The sequence below is a fragment of the Eublepharis macularius genome, chromosome 3 (genome assembly GCF_028583425.1).
Source record: "Eublepharis macularius isolate TG4126 chromosome 3, MPM_Emac_v1.0, whole genome shotgun sequence".
Taxonomy (NCBI): domain Eukaryota; kingdom Metazoa; phylum Chordata; class Lepidosauria; order Squamata; family Eublepharidae; genus Eublepharis; species Eublepharis macularius.
The window spans coordinates 4,701,025-4,716,486 of NC_072792.1; the positions used below are offsets into that span (position 1 = coordinate 4,701,025).

Below are 15,462 nucleotides of genomic sequence, written 5' to 3' on the forward strand. Positions count from 1 at the left end.
CACTTGGTAATGAGCTCTTCAGGTGTTGCCTTTAGAGGGGCAATAGCTCAGAGAGAAAGTCAGGTAAAGGGCGTCAGTCTTTGGCATCTCAACTTAAAAGGCTTTCAAATAACCATGCAACAAAAAACTGGAGAAGTTGACTGTGCCAAAGTTGACTGTGCCGATCAACTAACGATCTGACGTGGTATGAAGTCATTCTTGTTCCACTCATTGCTTAGATAGGAATCCAGGTTATGGTGAAGATAATTAGCTACAGGCAGCCATTTGTGATTTACGTGTAAGTAGAGCACACCTTTCTGGGAAATTGTATTCTGTGGTGGTTAAGCTGAGTACAGAACCAACCACAGGTGGCCGTTTTTCTGGTGCTGCTGCCATTTTCTCGTGTTGGAGCTCTGTGGTTATTCCACAATGGGTTATTCCACTCGAGGAGAACAGCCGTTGGATGAACAGGGCTTTGGGTGGTCCTTCGGAGAATGTGTTTTCTCCCAGATAGGAGTACTGGGAGTTCTGGTGTCTTGACTCTAAGCATCTTTTTATATAGTGGTCCAGTTTTTGCTTACTGATCTTTCTAATAAAGAGCAAAACTGTCAACATTTTATAGTATGTTGAGATTGTTAACTTTGCAATTTGTTTTTGCTTAGAGGAGTCATAAAATGTGCAAAGAGTTTTCACACAAAAACTGGCTCGTGTTCTACAGAGAAGAAGGGTGAGAAGTGAATATCTTTTCTTATGCCCTCCCTGTGTGGTAGAAATGAGGCCCTTCTCTTTGTGCCGCCCTCCGTCCAACTCTTGGCTTTTTTTCCCCACTCTGTTCCAGGAGCCGCCTTGTTGTTCTTGATGTCCTGGAGGGGCACGCTCACACCATCTCACTGCCCATCAAACTCAAGTCGGTCTTTTTGGTGGCTGAAGACCACTGGCTCCTGGTGGAAAGCAAGACAAATCAGTAGGATAAACACCATGCAGCTCTGTGGTCGACATATAAGCATACGTTTATTTGGCTTTGATGAGATGTTCTGACATAACTCTTATCAAGGGACAAGGTCACAGTCATTGTACATGTATCCCTCCCGATGTGATTTCCTCCACACTAATGTAAAGGCTTCCACACGTGTAGTTCAGCTTACTGACATGTTTACAAATCATAAGCAATGCTTGGCTTCTTGGAAGATTCTTCACTTGTTTATTTGGAGGGCAGGAGGAGAAAGCAGGAAATTCCCCTGTGCAAAGTCTGCCAATAGCTGGATGTGTGCCTAAGAGAAACAAGGGGTGTACAGACAAAGCTAAACCACTTGGTTTTGTATTTATTAACTTAAAATTACAATCACAACCTCATATCTTTCACAGTGCTGATCTATACAAGATACTCACCTTGGAGGTCAGCATCTCTCTTGGCAAGATTTACGTTATTTTATGCACACACATGCATGCGCGTGCATGCGCGTGCGCACACAGGCTTTCCACACATACATTTTCCTCTCGTTTAGTAGAAACTTCACCGCATGAGGCAGAGCCATTGTCCTGTGAGCATCTGCACTCCTGCATGCCAGTGTTGTTCCCTAGTTGGAGAAGAAACGCTCCCGAGGGATGGCCCTGATTTGCATGGCACCTTCTAAGAATGATACAGCTGTTGAGTTGGAAGCTCGCAGATTGGCTCTTGGTCAGGCCAGATTAGAATCGCGCATACACACTGTGCTGAAAGCGCAAGGGAAAGTCCACCACTTAATCATTTTTAATCACACTCCTTTGTGTACAAACAGAAAGTTAAATTGTGTTAACAAGCAATGAATCCTATGTTGAGTGGTCTTCAGTACACATCCTGAATATTTGCAGATTCTTCCACAGGTTCTGTGCAAACAAGCGTATTTATTCTTCCTGGCCCAAATATACAGGGAAAGGTTTGGCCGTAATTTTGGAAAACCTTGTTCACCCCTCATCTGCCAAATGTTTGGGGCCGAATTCAGTGAAAGATAAGCACTTCTAGAGCCATGTGGAATTCAGTGGCAGACTTAAATTGACTTCATTCTCTAGTGGTCCCGGGTGGAACAGTCGCAACTCATGGGTAGAGGCCCCTCCCCTGGGAGCAGGCGTGCTTTTCGATCTTTGGCCACATCCTGGAGGGAGGGGCTTCTCTTCAATCTCCCAGCTTTGGCCCTGTCTGGTGATCGTTTCTCTGCTCTTGGTAAAGAGTGCAGCCTCTCCCTTTCTCCACAGACTTCCTTGTTTTTTCTCCTCCCCTTTCTGCCTCTCTTGAGGAGCTTCTCAGCTACCGTTGCAGGAGCGGAGTTGGGGCGTTTCTCTGGCATCCTCCCCCCGCCATCTTGGTTCTCCCAGGGTTCTCTCCCAGGGAGGGGAGGAACGCTGCCGCTGCAGGCACTCTCTGCTCCAGCCAGGAGCTTCCCCAGTTGCTCCCTGCAGGGCAGCAGAGGCTCGGCAGCAGCTGCAGCTGAGGCCCACGTCCCCCAGGATAGAGGAGTGCTCCTGCCACTCAAGGTTTTGAGGCCTCACCGTGCTCTTCCCACCTGCTGCTGAGAGTATCTCCTCTTGCCAGAGATGCTCACAACAATAAGCTGAGCGCTGCCTTAAACTGGTTGGACCGGGAGAGAGGACTCCCCCTCCCACCCACACAAACACCATTTTTCTTCAGAGACAAGGCAGGGAAAGAGTGGAAAGATAGCCTGTGGGAGGCTCTCAGAGCCAAACTACAAGTGACGTCTTACACAGGTTGGACACTAGTCGGCTTCCCTCAAGTTTTGATGGGAAATGTAGGTGCCCTGGTTTTACAGCTTGGCTCTCCATTACAGCTGCAAGACCAGGATGTGCCTACATTTCCCATCAAAACTTGAGGGAAGCCGACTAGTGTCCAACCTGTGTAAGACGTCACTTGTAGTTTGGCTCTCAGACTTAGACACGCGGCAAGAGGAGGGGGGGCTTTCTTTTCAGTTCAGTGGCTCCCCCTCCCTTCCCAGAGAGCAGGACTGCCCTCCCTGTAGCCACGACAGACCCACAGACCTGCCAAGTGCAAACCTGCAGACAACCCTCCTGTCCTGGATCAAGGGCGAAAGGCGGAAGGAGATCAGCTCCTGTGCCAGTGCCATCCTAGCCGAAGCTCTGGGCTGTGGCGCCAAGGGCAAGCACAGTCCCAGCTGCAGGAGTGGGTGCTGTTCGGCCTCCCAGTCTGCAGAGGGAAGCAGAGAGGGGAGGCGGGGTTCCAGCGGTGCTGGCCCACTCTCCGCACCCAGGGACTACTCTGGCTCTCAGCAGCAGAGGTCCCCTCCTGTTTTACAATGCAGCTACAAGAATAATCAATATAATACATATAATTCAGGATAAAGGAAAGACTGATTGGATCAGAACAATAACACTTCAGCAACACACAACTACACTACAAGATATAATTTGGAAAAATGCCAAGCATAGACCCAAAGAATTGAAATATAACGCATTTCTAATAGCAATCCTAAAAATATGGGATAAATATAGGAACAAGCTAATTCCAAAAATTTCTCATTTTTCTACTATTGCTTCGCAAGAAGACTTGGCACTTAGTCAAAGGATATCCAAATTAAGAAATAATATAGACTACAGTAATATTCATTTGATAGATATTGCATCTAAAACAGGACTGTTAGAGAAACATAAATTAGAGGAGAAAATAGGACAAAGAATACCTTGGTTCCTATACTTTCAACTAAGTTATTTTGCAAAAGATATCAAATTAAAAGAAATATTAGCCAAACCAAAAACAGATTTTGAACAAATTATTGACACGAAAGAACTCACACGCAAAGGCTTAGTTTCTAAGATTTATACTTTATTGGTGCGTACCAATGACACAGTAAACAATGCCTTACACAAAAAATGGCAAAAATACTGTGAAACCACCATCCCAGTCACCGATTGGGAACAGATATGGTCCTCAGGTTTGCTCAACTCACAAATCATTAATGCTGACCTTCAATCATATAAAGTTATCAACCTTTGGTATCTCATCCCACAAGAGATATCCAAAGTATATTCTAGGATTAGCCCTTTATGTTGGAAACAATGTGGGGAAGTGAGTGACTGTCCTCGCCGCTGGTGTAAATGTCGGTATATTACAGAATTCTGGAACAAAATATTAGATCAAATTGAGCACATAACATCCTACAGAATACCTTTAAAGCCAGAAATCATTTTTTGGGGCATCTGGAAGGACTTGATTATACCTTCTATCAGGAAAGTTCTAATTAAAAAAAAAAAGGTCCTCTCTTGTGTGACTCATCGAGAGCAGGGCCTCTTTGCTGGATCCAGACTCAGGCCTTGGGGCAGTCACGTGCCTCTTTGACCTGGATAGGCCTTGTGGTTCAGCTGGGGGCTTCCCACAGGCAGAGGCCTCCTCTCGCAGCCTCCGTTTCCTGTCGGTTTTGCTAAATTGGTCAGGATGGAATGGGAGGCACCAGCTCGGCCAAAGTCACCAGATTATTTCCCGCCTCTATTCTCTGGCTCTGGAGGTGGCAGAACATTTTAAGCTCCCAGTAGCCAGTGCTCCAGTGGCTGGCCTGATCTTGGCAGGTTATGTCGAGTATGTCAGGGATCCCTGTGATATGAGGATTGGCCTGGTCCTCTGCTGCCAGAGGATGTAGTGAAGGCCGCAAGGGGATTTGGTAAATTCATGGAGGAGAGGTCCATGAAATGTATCTAATCCCTTTTCGCTGGCCCTCTGTAGCAACTGGTTGGCCGCTGCGTGAGACGGGATGCCAGACAAGATGGACCCTGTTCTGATCCAGCACAGCTCCTTTTACATTCTTATAGTTTGAGGTGTTGATGCAGACTGTGGTATTTATTAAATGTCTGTAGATAGTTATGGGTGTGTGTGTCGTATTAGCCATTTAACACCATCAGTGAATCATTTTCTCATGATTTGCAGAAAATATCTTTTGACAAAGCCTGCATGCATGGAATCCGAAGAGAATCAAGTTTGCCAGTTACGTGCTGTGAGTGAGGAGCCAGTGGAGACTGGATTTGGAGTCACAACAGGTGCTGAATTTAAATTTGCCTCGGCCTTTATCAGTCCAGGTTTCCACATGCTCAGATATACTTTGCAGAATTCCTGCTGGTATGGCTGTGAGAAGAGAATACTTGAAAAAGCTTCTGACAGCAGTGCATTGTGGGTTGGAAGATCCAGGTCTGGCGTGGGTTCCCATCCCTGCTCCACCACGGTTCCCGCTTGGAGAAGTGACAGTAATCATAGAGTGACTGATAAAGCCAAATTATTTTTTCAGCTTCCTAGCAATTATTTTTATTTACTTTAATTTTATTTCCATTATTTATAATTTGCCTTTCTAAAGGCAGATTACACAGTATGAATCCATACAGTCAATTTCAAAGACATTTCAATAAACATGTAATAGGGTACATACATGCAAATTTACAAAGATTTAAAATCCAGCAAATTTGCAAAGATTTAAAATCCAGCAGAAATCCAATACAGAGTTGAAGAAATGCAGAGCATAAGCAATTCTAAGACTAACATATTAAACAACATAGGGACTACTCAAAAGACATGGTATCATCTCCCTGGATCCTCTTCCAGATGCCAAAGTAGAAGTATTCAAATGGTAAAAGGTAGCTGGCCATAGCCTTAGTAAGAGAACTAATTTTCAAGTGGACTACACATATTTGTAGAGCTGCCATGTATATAATCTTTTCTCTCCTACCCTCCAATCCTTCTAGCACTCTATACGTTTCCCATTGGACCAAATGGGGGTAGCTTTGTGGGAGGCTCATGTGCCTGCATTGTTCCTGCAGAGCAAAGGGGCAACTTATTTTAACATGAAAAGGTGCATGTGGGTGATGGGGAGCCAAACCCTGCCCCCCGCCCCACTTTGCTTTCTCATGGTCCACTACCTGAGGTCCTTTCCTCCCGGCTTAATGTCGATAGCAGAAGTGAGTCCAATTGAAGAAACATTACAGAGCCGGGTGAGATTATGCCGGGGAAGGCTCAGCTCCCTTCACTTCCACGTTCCTTTCAATGTCCAAGAACGTTAAAATGAGCTAATGTGGTATACAGGTTAGGATGTTGGACTAGGGTTGGAGAGACCCAGGTTCGAATTTCTACTCTGCCCCTTGGAACTTGCTAGATGACCATGGGCCAGTCACACACTCTCAACCTAACCTACCTTACAGGGACTGCTGTGAGCATAAAATGGAAGAGAGCGGCTCTTTCTAAGGGTGTAAGGACCAGGAGACCCTTGGAAGAACAACAGGATAAAAATTTGCTAAGGAGAAAACCAGCAGCCTCATTCCCTTCTCCTCATGGAAGAGAGACAGGTGTAAATAGACTAGCATGGAAACCCTGACGTAGCTAGTTTGGCCATTTATGGTACCACAAATCTTCTATACAAATTTTCTTTCATTGTAGTAGACACTGGTGCCCCGGGCTTTTTTTCAGCTAGAACATAGTGGAACGGAGTTCCGGAACCTCTTGAAAATGGTCACATGGCTGGTGGCCCCGCCCCCTGATCTCCAGACAGAGGGGAGTTGAGATTGCCCTCCGCGCTGAGCGGCGCGGAGGGCAATCTCAACTCCCCTCTGTCTGGAGATCAGGGGGCGTGGCCACCAGCCATGTGACCATTTTTGCTGAGGGCGATTTAAACTTTTAAAAACTCCCCCCCTTGTTCCAGCTGATCCAAAGTGATGTCATCGGCCCTGGGAGCATGCGTGCACTTTGCGCGCACACATGTGGTACCAGGGGCATCACCTCCCGCCAAGGGTTGCCCCCTGTGCTGGCAACCCACTTGGTTCCACCACCTCTTTCCCCCCCCAAAAGCCCTGCTGGAGCCTGTTTCCCAAATATTACTCCATACCTTCTTTAGATACCCAGACCATTCGATGCCCAAACATGTTTTAAATCTAATTTAGAGAGTAATCCTAAAAAGTTCTGCTTGGAAGTAAATTGAGTTTTATTCCATGAAGCTTTCTTCCGGAAATTTAGGATTGTAGCCTAAATAATTGGAGAAAGAGAAAAAACTAATTACAGTTTTATTTTGTGTGTTTTACATTTAATTTATATATTTTAATTGTTATTTGCAAGCAGCCTTGAGCCACGAGAAAAGGTGGGATATAGATACTGTCATTATGTAAATACTGTAATAAAATCATTTCATGAGCGATAACTGAAAATCCTGGTCACTGTGCTTTCACCGTAAGTGTTGGTAAAAGGGCAGTGGCGTTTGCCATTGTTTTGGTGAGATATGTATAAGATCTTGGAACAAGCAATGCAGAAACACTTTGGTATGTCAGTTACAGGCAAGTTACCCAGACACACTTACTGTATGATCGCATAAAATTGAATGCAAAAATGATGCTTGGAGGCATAATATTCTTTGTACCACTGGCCGGTCTCCAGAAGTCATCCTTCATAAAATCAGTAGCATACAAGAGCCTTGTCAGGTTTCACGGGAACTGCTCCTGTGTTTTGCACAATATGACCTGGCTGCTGCTGAAATAGAAAAATCCTTATCAGGATGCCTACCTAGTTATCTCCCTGGCACCTCTGGTTTAAATAAATTGGTTCATCCGCTTTATGCTTTATTGGTTCATCCACTTCATTTGGGTTCATCCACTTTATGCTTGCCTAGCTTCGGAACTGATTGAGCCACAGGCTGTTTCCAGCGACCAGCTGTCTTTTGAGAACCTGAGTGTGGCAATTGGGCAGAAGATCAGCGCACCCAACAGGATAATCTCTGATGAACTAAATTACGCCACTCTCGTTGTTGGCTTTCCAGATCTCACGGTAGGTGCTGGTTTTATATAGACACTAGCAACAAAGGCCATTGTGGGGGGAAAAATACAACAGGCTCTAGAAAGGGGAGGGCGGGCAGGTGGGCATTCGCTCCTCCTCCATCACTGATTCCAGATGATGAAGGAGGGGGATGGGCATTGTCTTCTGCTCCACACCTGATCTACCTGATCTTGGCCATGTGAAGGGGTGGTGGGCTTTGCTACCTGCTCCATACATGATACATGCCAGGTAAATGGGGGGGGGCATTGCCTCCTGTTCTGCGCCTGACTAGCTGGTGACCCTGCATGAGAGAGAATGATTGGAATAATTTGCAGTTCCTGAAGAAAAAACAGCTTCGTTATCAACTTCATGCGGGCTCCCTGATTGAATATTGCAAGATTAATAGAATACCTAGAGGTCTCCGTATACATAAACCTCCTGGCCTCTTTAGAGACCAGGAAGAATTTAAAAGTAGATGGGCTGCCGTATTGAATAAATGTTCCATGGATCTTATGTTATTAGTGGTCGAGACAGCACAGGTGGAGGTGAAGAATCTTGGCAAGGAGATTGAAGTTTTGGAGACTAAACTCAAAAACAGCTTTGAGGAAGACCAATTTAAAAGTAAGATAAAGGAGCTTGAGAAACTAGTTAAAGACTTTGAAAACAAAATGAAAGAAGTCAAAGTAAGGAAGTACCAGAGGGATAATAGGGATTATACCACGGGGCGGGTATACAGTTGGTGGAATGAAGAAAATATTAAGAGAAAAAAGGTCTCCTGGTCAAACCCCTTAACTCAGTTCTCGGATTTAGAGACTACAGAGGGAGAGGATACCGACACCTCGTTAGAAGAAGGCATGTCTACTAGATCTATGTCAGTACGGCCGGGTAATAAGACACATAATTATGAAGGCAGGGGCCGTTTTTTACGAGGGGGCCGGCACAACAGAGGGAGACGGACCTGACACCAACAAGGGAAACTGACCTGACACCAACAAGGGAAACTGACCTAGTGGTTAATCTCTCAAGCAGAACTCTTTCGGACTTAGAAAAAGTGGCCTTAAATAAAGGCCTCGGGTTTGTGCCAACTCCCAGGTATAATGATTTCCAAACTAGGATAGACGTCTTTAAACTAATAAGACAAATTAAATTGAAAATTGTTTTTGGAGGTACAGCATTTAAGAGAAAGGAAACAGGCATCTTCACACGCTCCTCATATAATCCCGTTGTCAATAACCACTGTGTCCAGACTTTTGAGAAGATGTTATTGAAGGAAATTGACAATATAGAAACCCGGGAAGGTATTGGATACAACAACCTACCGAAGGGGGAGAGGATGGCTTTAAAGGATTTGCGATCTGATCGTTCCATCATAATAAAAGAGGCTGATAAGGGAGGTGCAATAGTGGTGATGGATAAAAAAGATTATATGATGGAAGTGAGGAGACAATTGAATAATGAATTGGACTATAAACCAATCCCCAATGATCCTGTGAAGAAGATCGGTTTTTTAATTAAGGTAACCGTGGATGAAGCTTTAGCATTGGGACATATTACAGATCGGGAACATAAAGGCTTAATTAATTTGTCTCCCAGGACACCAGTAATGTATATATTGCCTAAAATCCATAAAGAAGGTTTTCCCCCTCCGGGTCGCCCAATTATATCGGGAAGCAACTCTATCCTGGAACCGTTGTCTAAATACTTGGATTTTTTTCTCCAGGATTTTGTAAGAAAACTACCGACTTTTTTACTGGACACGGGGGACTTTGTCAAGAAGTTTGAAGGTTTCAAATTACCAACAGGGGCGATATTAGCAACACTGGACGTTGCCTCACTGTATACTAATATTCCGCATGAAGAGGCACGCCTAGTGGTAATGGAAACTTTAGATCAAAGAGAGTGTTTGCGCCCACCCACTTTCTTTTTGACATCACTTTTGGAAATAATACTAGAAAACAACTACTTTAGAGTAGAAGACCAATTTTTCATTCAGCTTCGAGGGGTCGCGATGGGATGCTCTGCAGCACCATGTATAGCGAATCTATTTATGGGACGGCTGGAAAGGGACTATTTTTGTAATCCTGTAACTAATCCATTTTGGAAGGACATCATTATATTTGTTCGTTTTATTGACGATCTCTTCCTAGTGACAAATGAAAATGTCAACATCCAAGAATTGGGGGAATGGATGAACAGTATACATCCCAATATAAAGTTCACTTGGAGCACAAGTAGGGAGTCTGTGAATTATCTGGATGTGACAGTGTATAAGGGGGAGGATGGGACCCTGGCGGTAAGACCTTTTAGGAAACAAACAGACAAAAATTCATTACTCCATTATAGATCCTTTCATCCCGGACATCTAAGGGCCAACTTACCCTTTGGACAATTCCTGCGACTTAAAAGAAATTCTACTAGTATTGCTGATTATGTTCTCCAGAGTAATATATTGCAAGAACATTTGAAGCAACGGGGTTACCCAGATAGGGTGTTATTACAAGCAAGACGACGTGCTGACGAAACGACCAGAGAAGAATTACTTAGACCGAAGGTACGAACGACCAGAGACCGTATCGTGGGTGTTCTCGACTATAGTGAGAAAGCAAATGCCATCCGCAGGGCAATCTTGAAATACTGGCCGCTTGTCAATGATATCCCAGGCTGTGAGACTCCCCCACTGGTAGCCTTCAGGAGGACCCGGAACATCAAAGATCAGATTGTACATTCGGATTTAAATTATGATATTGGCACCAGGAACATAGGACTGCCGAGGGGTGTATACAAATGTGGGAGATGTAAACAATGCTCCCTAATAATGACTACAGAAGATTTGAAACAGTCAGGATTAAGGACTACAAATGAATTTGTTAACTGCGGCACTGAGGGGGTAGTGTATGTTTTGAAATGCCCATGTGGTCTATTATATGTAGGAAGTACCACACGCTCCATTAGAATAAGGCTTGGTGAACATCAGTCCAGAATAAAGAATAACGTATTAGAGGCACCCATGGTCCAACATTATTTGGAGAGAAAACATAGTGACATGGAGATGTTATTTACAGTGCTGTTCAAGACTCGAAAGAGGGAATATATGACTGCCACTAGGGAACTACACCAAAAAGAAACCTTTTGGATATATAAACTCAATACTCTCATACCTAATGGCTTGAATATAGCCAATGACTATACGTGTTTCTTATAACTACTTATGGGACTAATATCTCTTTAAGAGAGAATAACTATATGATGGGGACGTGGATTACATTCAGAGGATAAAACGGTTACTAGCTAACAAGATGCAGATGGAAGTAATTGGAATACTAGAAGGGGATATGGAAGGTTAATTGCAAGAATCTCTGAGTGAGTATATTGTACCATGAATGTATTAGTGTAAACATTAGATACTCAGGGATTCTTTATGACTATGTATGTTTTTCCAGCTACTGTGCTCTTTGAAAAAGAACTTTGGAAACGGACCTTACAAGGATCTGGACCGTCCGTTAGAGAACTCAGTCACAGAGTTTACAACGTATATTGGAAGGACATAGGTCTACCCATGAGCTGTGACACCCACAGTGTCTGGAATCATTCTTGGACTGCACCTATATTGTGACTGTATATTATAATTGTGAACAAGGCAATTTAAACCCTGTATAGGAAAAGTAGTGTCATAGGATGCCTGACCAGTAAATGCACTTTAATTGTAATAATTATAGCACTTGGAGCACGTGACACTTTAATAGAATAATTACAGGACGTCTGAAATGCCTATATGATTGAGGTTGAGGGGGAGTGCAATATGTGGTACAGTTCTTGAATGTGCTAAGAGAGATAATTTGAAATACAAGTTGTTTAATATACCCCTTATATATTGGTGAATAAATAATTCTGGAAACAATATTACACGCTTTATTGTTGATTGTGGAGGCATTATAGTACACGGGAATTTTTTCTTGTCTGACTGCGCCTGACTATGGCTGGGTGAAGGGGGGCAAGGCATTGCCGCCTGCTCCGAGCCTGATCCCACCTGAGTGAGGGGGGGCATTGCCAACAGCTCTATGCTGGGTGAAGGGAGGAACAGGTATTGCCTCCTGCTCCACACCTGATCCTGACAGGTGAAGGTGGGCTGCGGGTTTTACTACCTGCTCTGCTCCTGATCCCAGCTGGGTGAAGGGGGTGCAGGCATTGTCACCTGCTCTGCTCCTGATTCCAGCAGGTTGAAGGTGGGGCAGGCATTGCTGCATGCTTGGCTCCTGACTCTGGCAGGGTGAAGAAAAGGTGGGCATTGCCACCTTCTCAGTGGCTTATTCTGGTAGGTTGAAGAGGGCGGGCGTTGCCACCTGCTCTGCTCCTTATCTCAGCTGGGTGAAGGGAAGAAGGGCATTGCCTCCTGCTCTGTGCCTGATCCCAGCCAGGTGAAGGAGCAAGGTGGGCATTGTCACCTGCCCCACTCCTGATCCCAAATGGGTGATGGCGGAGGGTGGGCATTGCCACCTTCTCCGCCACTAATACCAGCTGGGTTAAGGCAGGGGAGGGCATTGCCACCAGCTCCACTCCGAATACCAGCTCGATTAAGTTGGGAGATGGGCATTGCCACCTGCTCCACTCCTAATACCCATACGGGGACGTTTGTCTTTATTGGCCGCTCCTAATACCAGCTGGGTTAAGGTGGGGGATGGGCATTGCCACCTGCTCCACTCCTAATACCCGAACCAACTGGGGCACCTCCAAAAGACAAAGCTGCAACTACAAAAAAACTCTGGAGGAGAACTATAATATCCACACGATACTGTTTTTAGAAAACTTTTTTATCAAAGTGCAAAGTGCTAATTATGTGCGATTTCCAAGCAATATTATACAACAATAGTAAGTCACTCTAAATATCAGTATATCCAGGAAAGACAATAAATAGCACAATCAATAACATAGTCCTTCAATCAATAACATGAAAATAGTCCAACTGGTGAGAACTCAAATACTAATAATCCTTCCTTTTCTTGGATAGATGTTATTTTCCTAAAGATGACCATCAGTCAGGTGGAGAAGAACGGGAGCTGAATGTTTCTTCAAACAGAGAGCCTACGGGTTTTTGCTAGCAGAGTTCCAATTCCCGTTTCGTTTGTGCTATTACTATTTATGGAAGTAAATACTCAGTCATTGCATATTATGTTAATTTTATTTTAGTCTATAAAAGTTATGCCCGTGAGGAAGTATTAGTACGAAATGGGAATTGGAAAGTGTTTGAGTTCTCACCAGTTGGACTATTTTCATGTTATTGATTGAAGGACTATGTTATTGATTGTGCTATTTATTGTGCTGCTCCTAATACCAGCTGAGTTAAGGTAGGGGATGGGCGTTGCCACCTGCTCCACTCCTAATACCAGCTGGGTTAAGGTGGGGGATGGGCATTGCCACCTGCTCCACTCCTAATACCAGCTGGGTTAAGGTGGGGGATGGGCACTGCCACCTGCTCCACTCCTAATACCAGCTGGGTTAAGGTGGGGGTGGGCATTGCCACCTGCCTCATTCCTAATACCAGCTGGGTGAAAGCGGGAGGCGGGCATTGCCACCTGTTCCTGGCCTGGGCTTCCCACCATGGCACGTTTTCTGGAGGGACATGGTGCCTTGCCTAAGCTTCCCTCCACGGCAGCGCCCTCTGGTGGTGCACCAGGGTATAAAGTGAGTTGTCTGAAATATGCTTACTCAATTATATAGTAAGATATCTGCACCCACCATTATTGCTTATCAACAAAAGGAAAGAGATTTTAAACTGAAATCATGGTGTGAATACTGGCCTCTGTTCTGCTGTGGGGCTGTTTCTGACCTTCTCTTTGTCTGGTCAGCTCAGATCCCCTCAGCTAACCAGTGGTTGATCTATCTCAGGCCCCCCTGCTCATTAGCTCTTAGTTAAAGAATCCTAAACAGAACAACACTCAGTAACTTCAGAAGGGTGTAACTCTGCTTAGGATTGCACTGTGACTGAACAGTCATGGACGTGGCCAGTCGTGGCACGTGGCAGTGATGCATTTGGAGTCCTCTGTCCCACAGAAATAGGAACGGGACTCTCTGAAAACCTCTGCGAGGGAACCATTTCCTTGGTTACAGGAACTTGATTACAGCAATTAACACCCCCTTGCTTGGCAGGCTGCCCAGAGGTCTGCAGTGAAGGTCCTACTGGACTCTTTACTGTTTCCCAGCTGAAGGAACCAGAAGGTGCCACCTGCATGACACAGAGTGCCTGTGGAGAGGCCAGTGGCTGTACTCCTTCTACAAGCCGGGCATTCTAGTGCACGTGCAGAAACTCCACGGCTTCCTTTCCAACCTCCCACTACATTTGTTCACTAATTCTGGGGGCAGCAGTCCAGTATTGGATGCGCTCATTCCCCTCTCTCTCCTGCTTCAGTAGAGGTCATGCAGGGTCACCAGCCACAGTGTCGTCATGCGTTCTTTCAGGACAAGTTACAGAATAGCTGTTGTCTTTGGAGCCTGTAGATTTCTCTGGGCACTGAGATCCGCTCTCAGCTCATCCTGTGTTCTGCTCTGTCCTCTTTCTCTCCTCCTTTTCCACAGTCCTCCAATGAGGTCTACAGCTGGAAGAGAAGCTCCATGCTGGACAAGAGGCAGCCTTTGCCTTCTGATCCACTTTACTATGGAAGACCCACCAAGGGCAGAGCAGCGAAGCGAACCAACTGTGTGACTCTTGCGGCTGCCAATCAGGTGGTCAGAGTTTTGGCTCCTGGAGATGTGCCTCTTAAAGAACTTTATGCCAAAGGTAACACAACAACCTCAAATTTGTCTTGCATCAGTTAGTGGGAGGATTATTGAGGTGTGTGACTAAGTCCAAAATCTTATGCTTATTAGCTGGAACAAAGTGGGATTGCTTCTGAGTAAACTGGTATAGAATTGGTCTCTAAGATTCCTAGCTGAGTGTAGACATTTCTTGAAAAACAGTAAAAGTCTTTGCCAGACAAAAGAACACACAAATGCTGAATTTTTTTTAGTTGTACTTTTTTTGGCGGCCGGGGGAGGGGGGGTCCTCTTTTTCCTTCCTTTATTATTTTATTTTCGCTCTGATGCTTTAATAATATTTATTTATTTACTTACTTACTTACTTCATTTATACCCTGCCTTTTCCCCAATGGGAACCCAAAGTGGCTTTCATCATTCTCTTCTCTTCCACATTATCCCCACACCAACCGTGTGAGGTAGGTTAGGCTGAAAATGTGTGAATGGCCAAAGGTCACCCATCAGGCTTCCAAGGCAGAGTGGGGATTTGAACCTGGTTCTCCCAGATCCTAGCCCAGCACTGTAACCACTACCTCTCTCTGGCTGGTATCTCATAAAATGCTGCTATTTTATTGGGGGGAATGTTCTAATTATTAATCAGTTTAGTTTTTTATGATGTTAAGATATCTGGCTTTTTTTAAGCTGTCTGAAGACAATTTGGTAGAAAGGTGAGGTAGTTTTTTTAACTATGTAAAATATATTGTAGCATATATTTGATATAATTCTGTGAGAGTGCATAAAATGCTCAGAATGTAGTATTGGCTGCAGAATTAAGCCTCCAAGGAATTCCCATTTTGTTTGTTGTTATAAGCAAGTTTTCAGCTCCTACGTATGAGAAGATACCTTTGAAACTGCAGCTGACTGTTTCCAGTGCTTGGCCACAGGCCCTGCTTCTGGCTAGTAAAATTAGGCAG

The 15,462-nt window shown here is 44.7% G+C and overlaps 1 protein-coding gene across 1 annotated transcript in view; it reads left to right on the forward strand.

Moving 5' to 3' along the window:
• The window catches only part of VWA8 (von Willebrand factor A domain containing 8), a 154,089-nt gene that overhangs the window by 87,978 nt on the left and 50,649 nt on the right, over positions 1–15,462 (forward strand). The window contains exons 31-35 of the mRNA XM_054975104.1: positions 642–706; positions 818–943; positions 4,907–5,016; positions 7,620–7,774; positions 14,333–14,534. Of these exons, the coding sequence (XP_054831079.1) occupies positions 642–706; positions 818–943; positions 4,907–5,016; positions 7,620–7,774; positions 14,333–14,534 (658 nt within the window). The remainder of the gene's footprint in view (positions 1–641; positions 707–817; positions 944–4,906; positions 5,017–7,619; positions 7,775–14,332; positions 14,535–15,462) is intronic.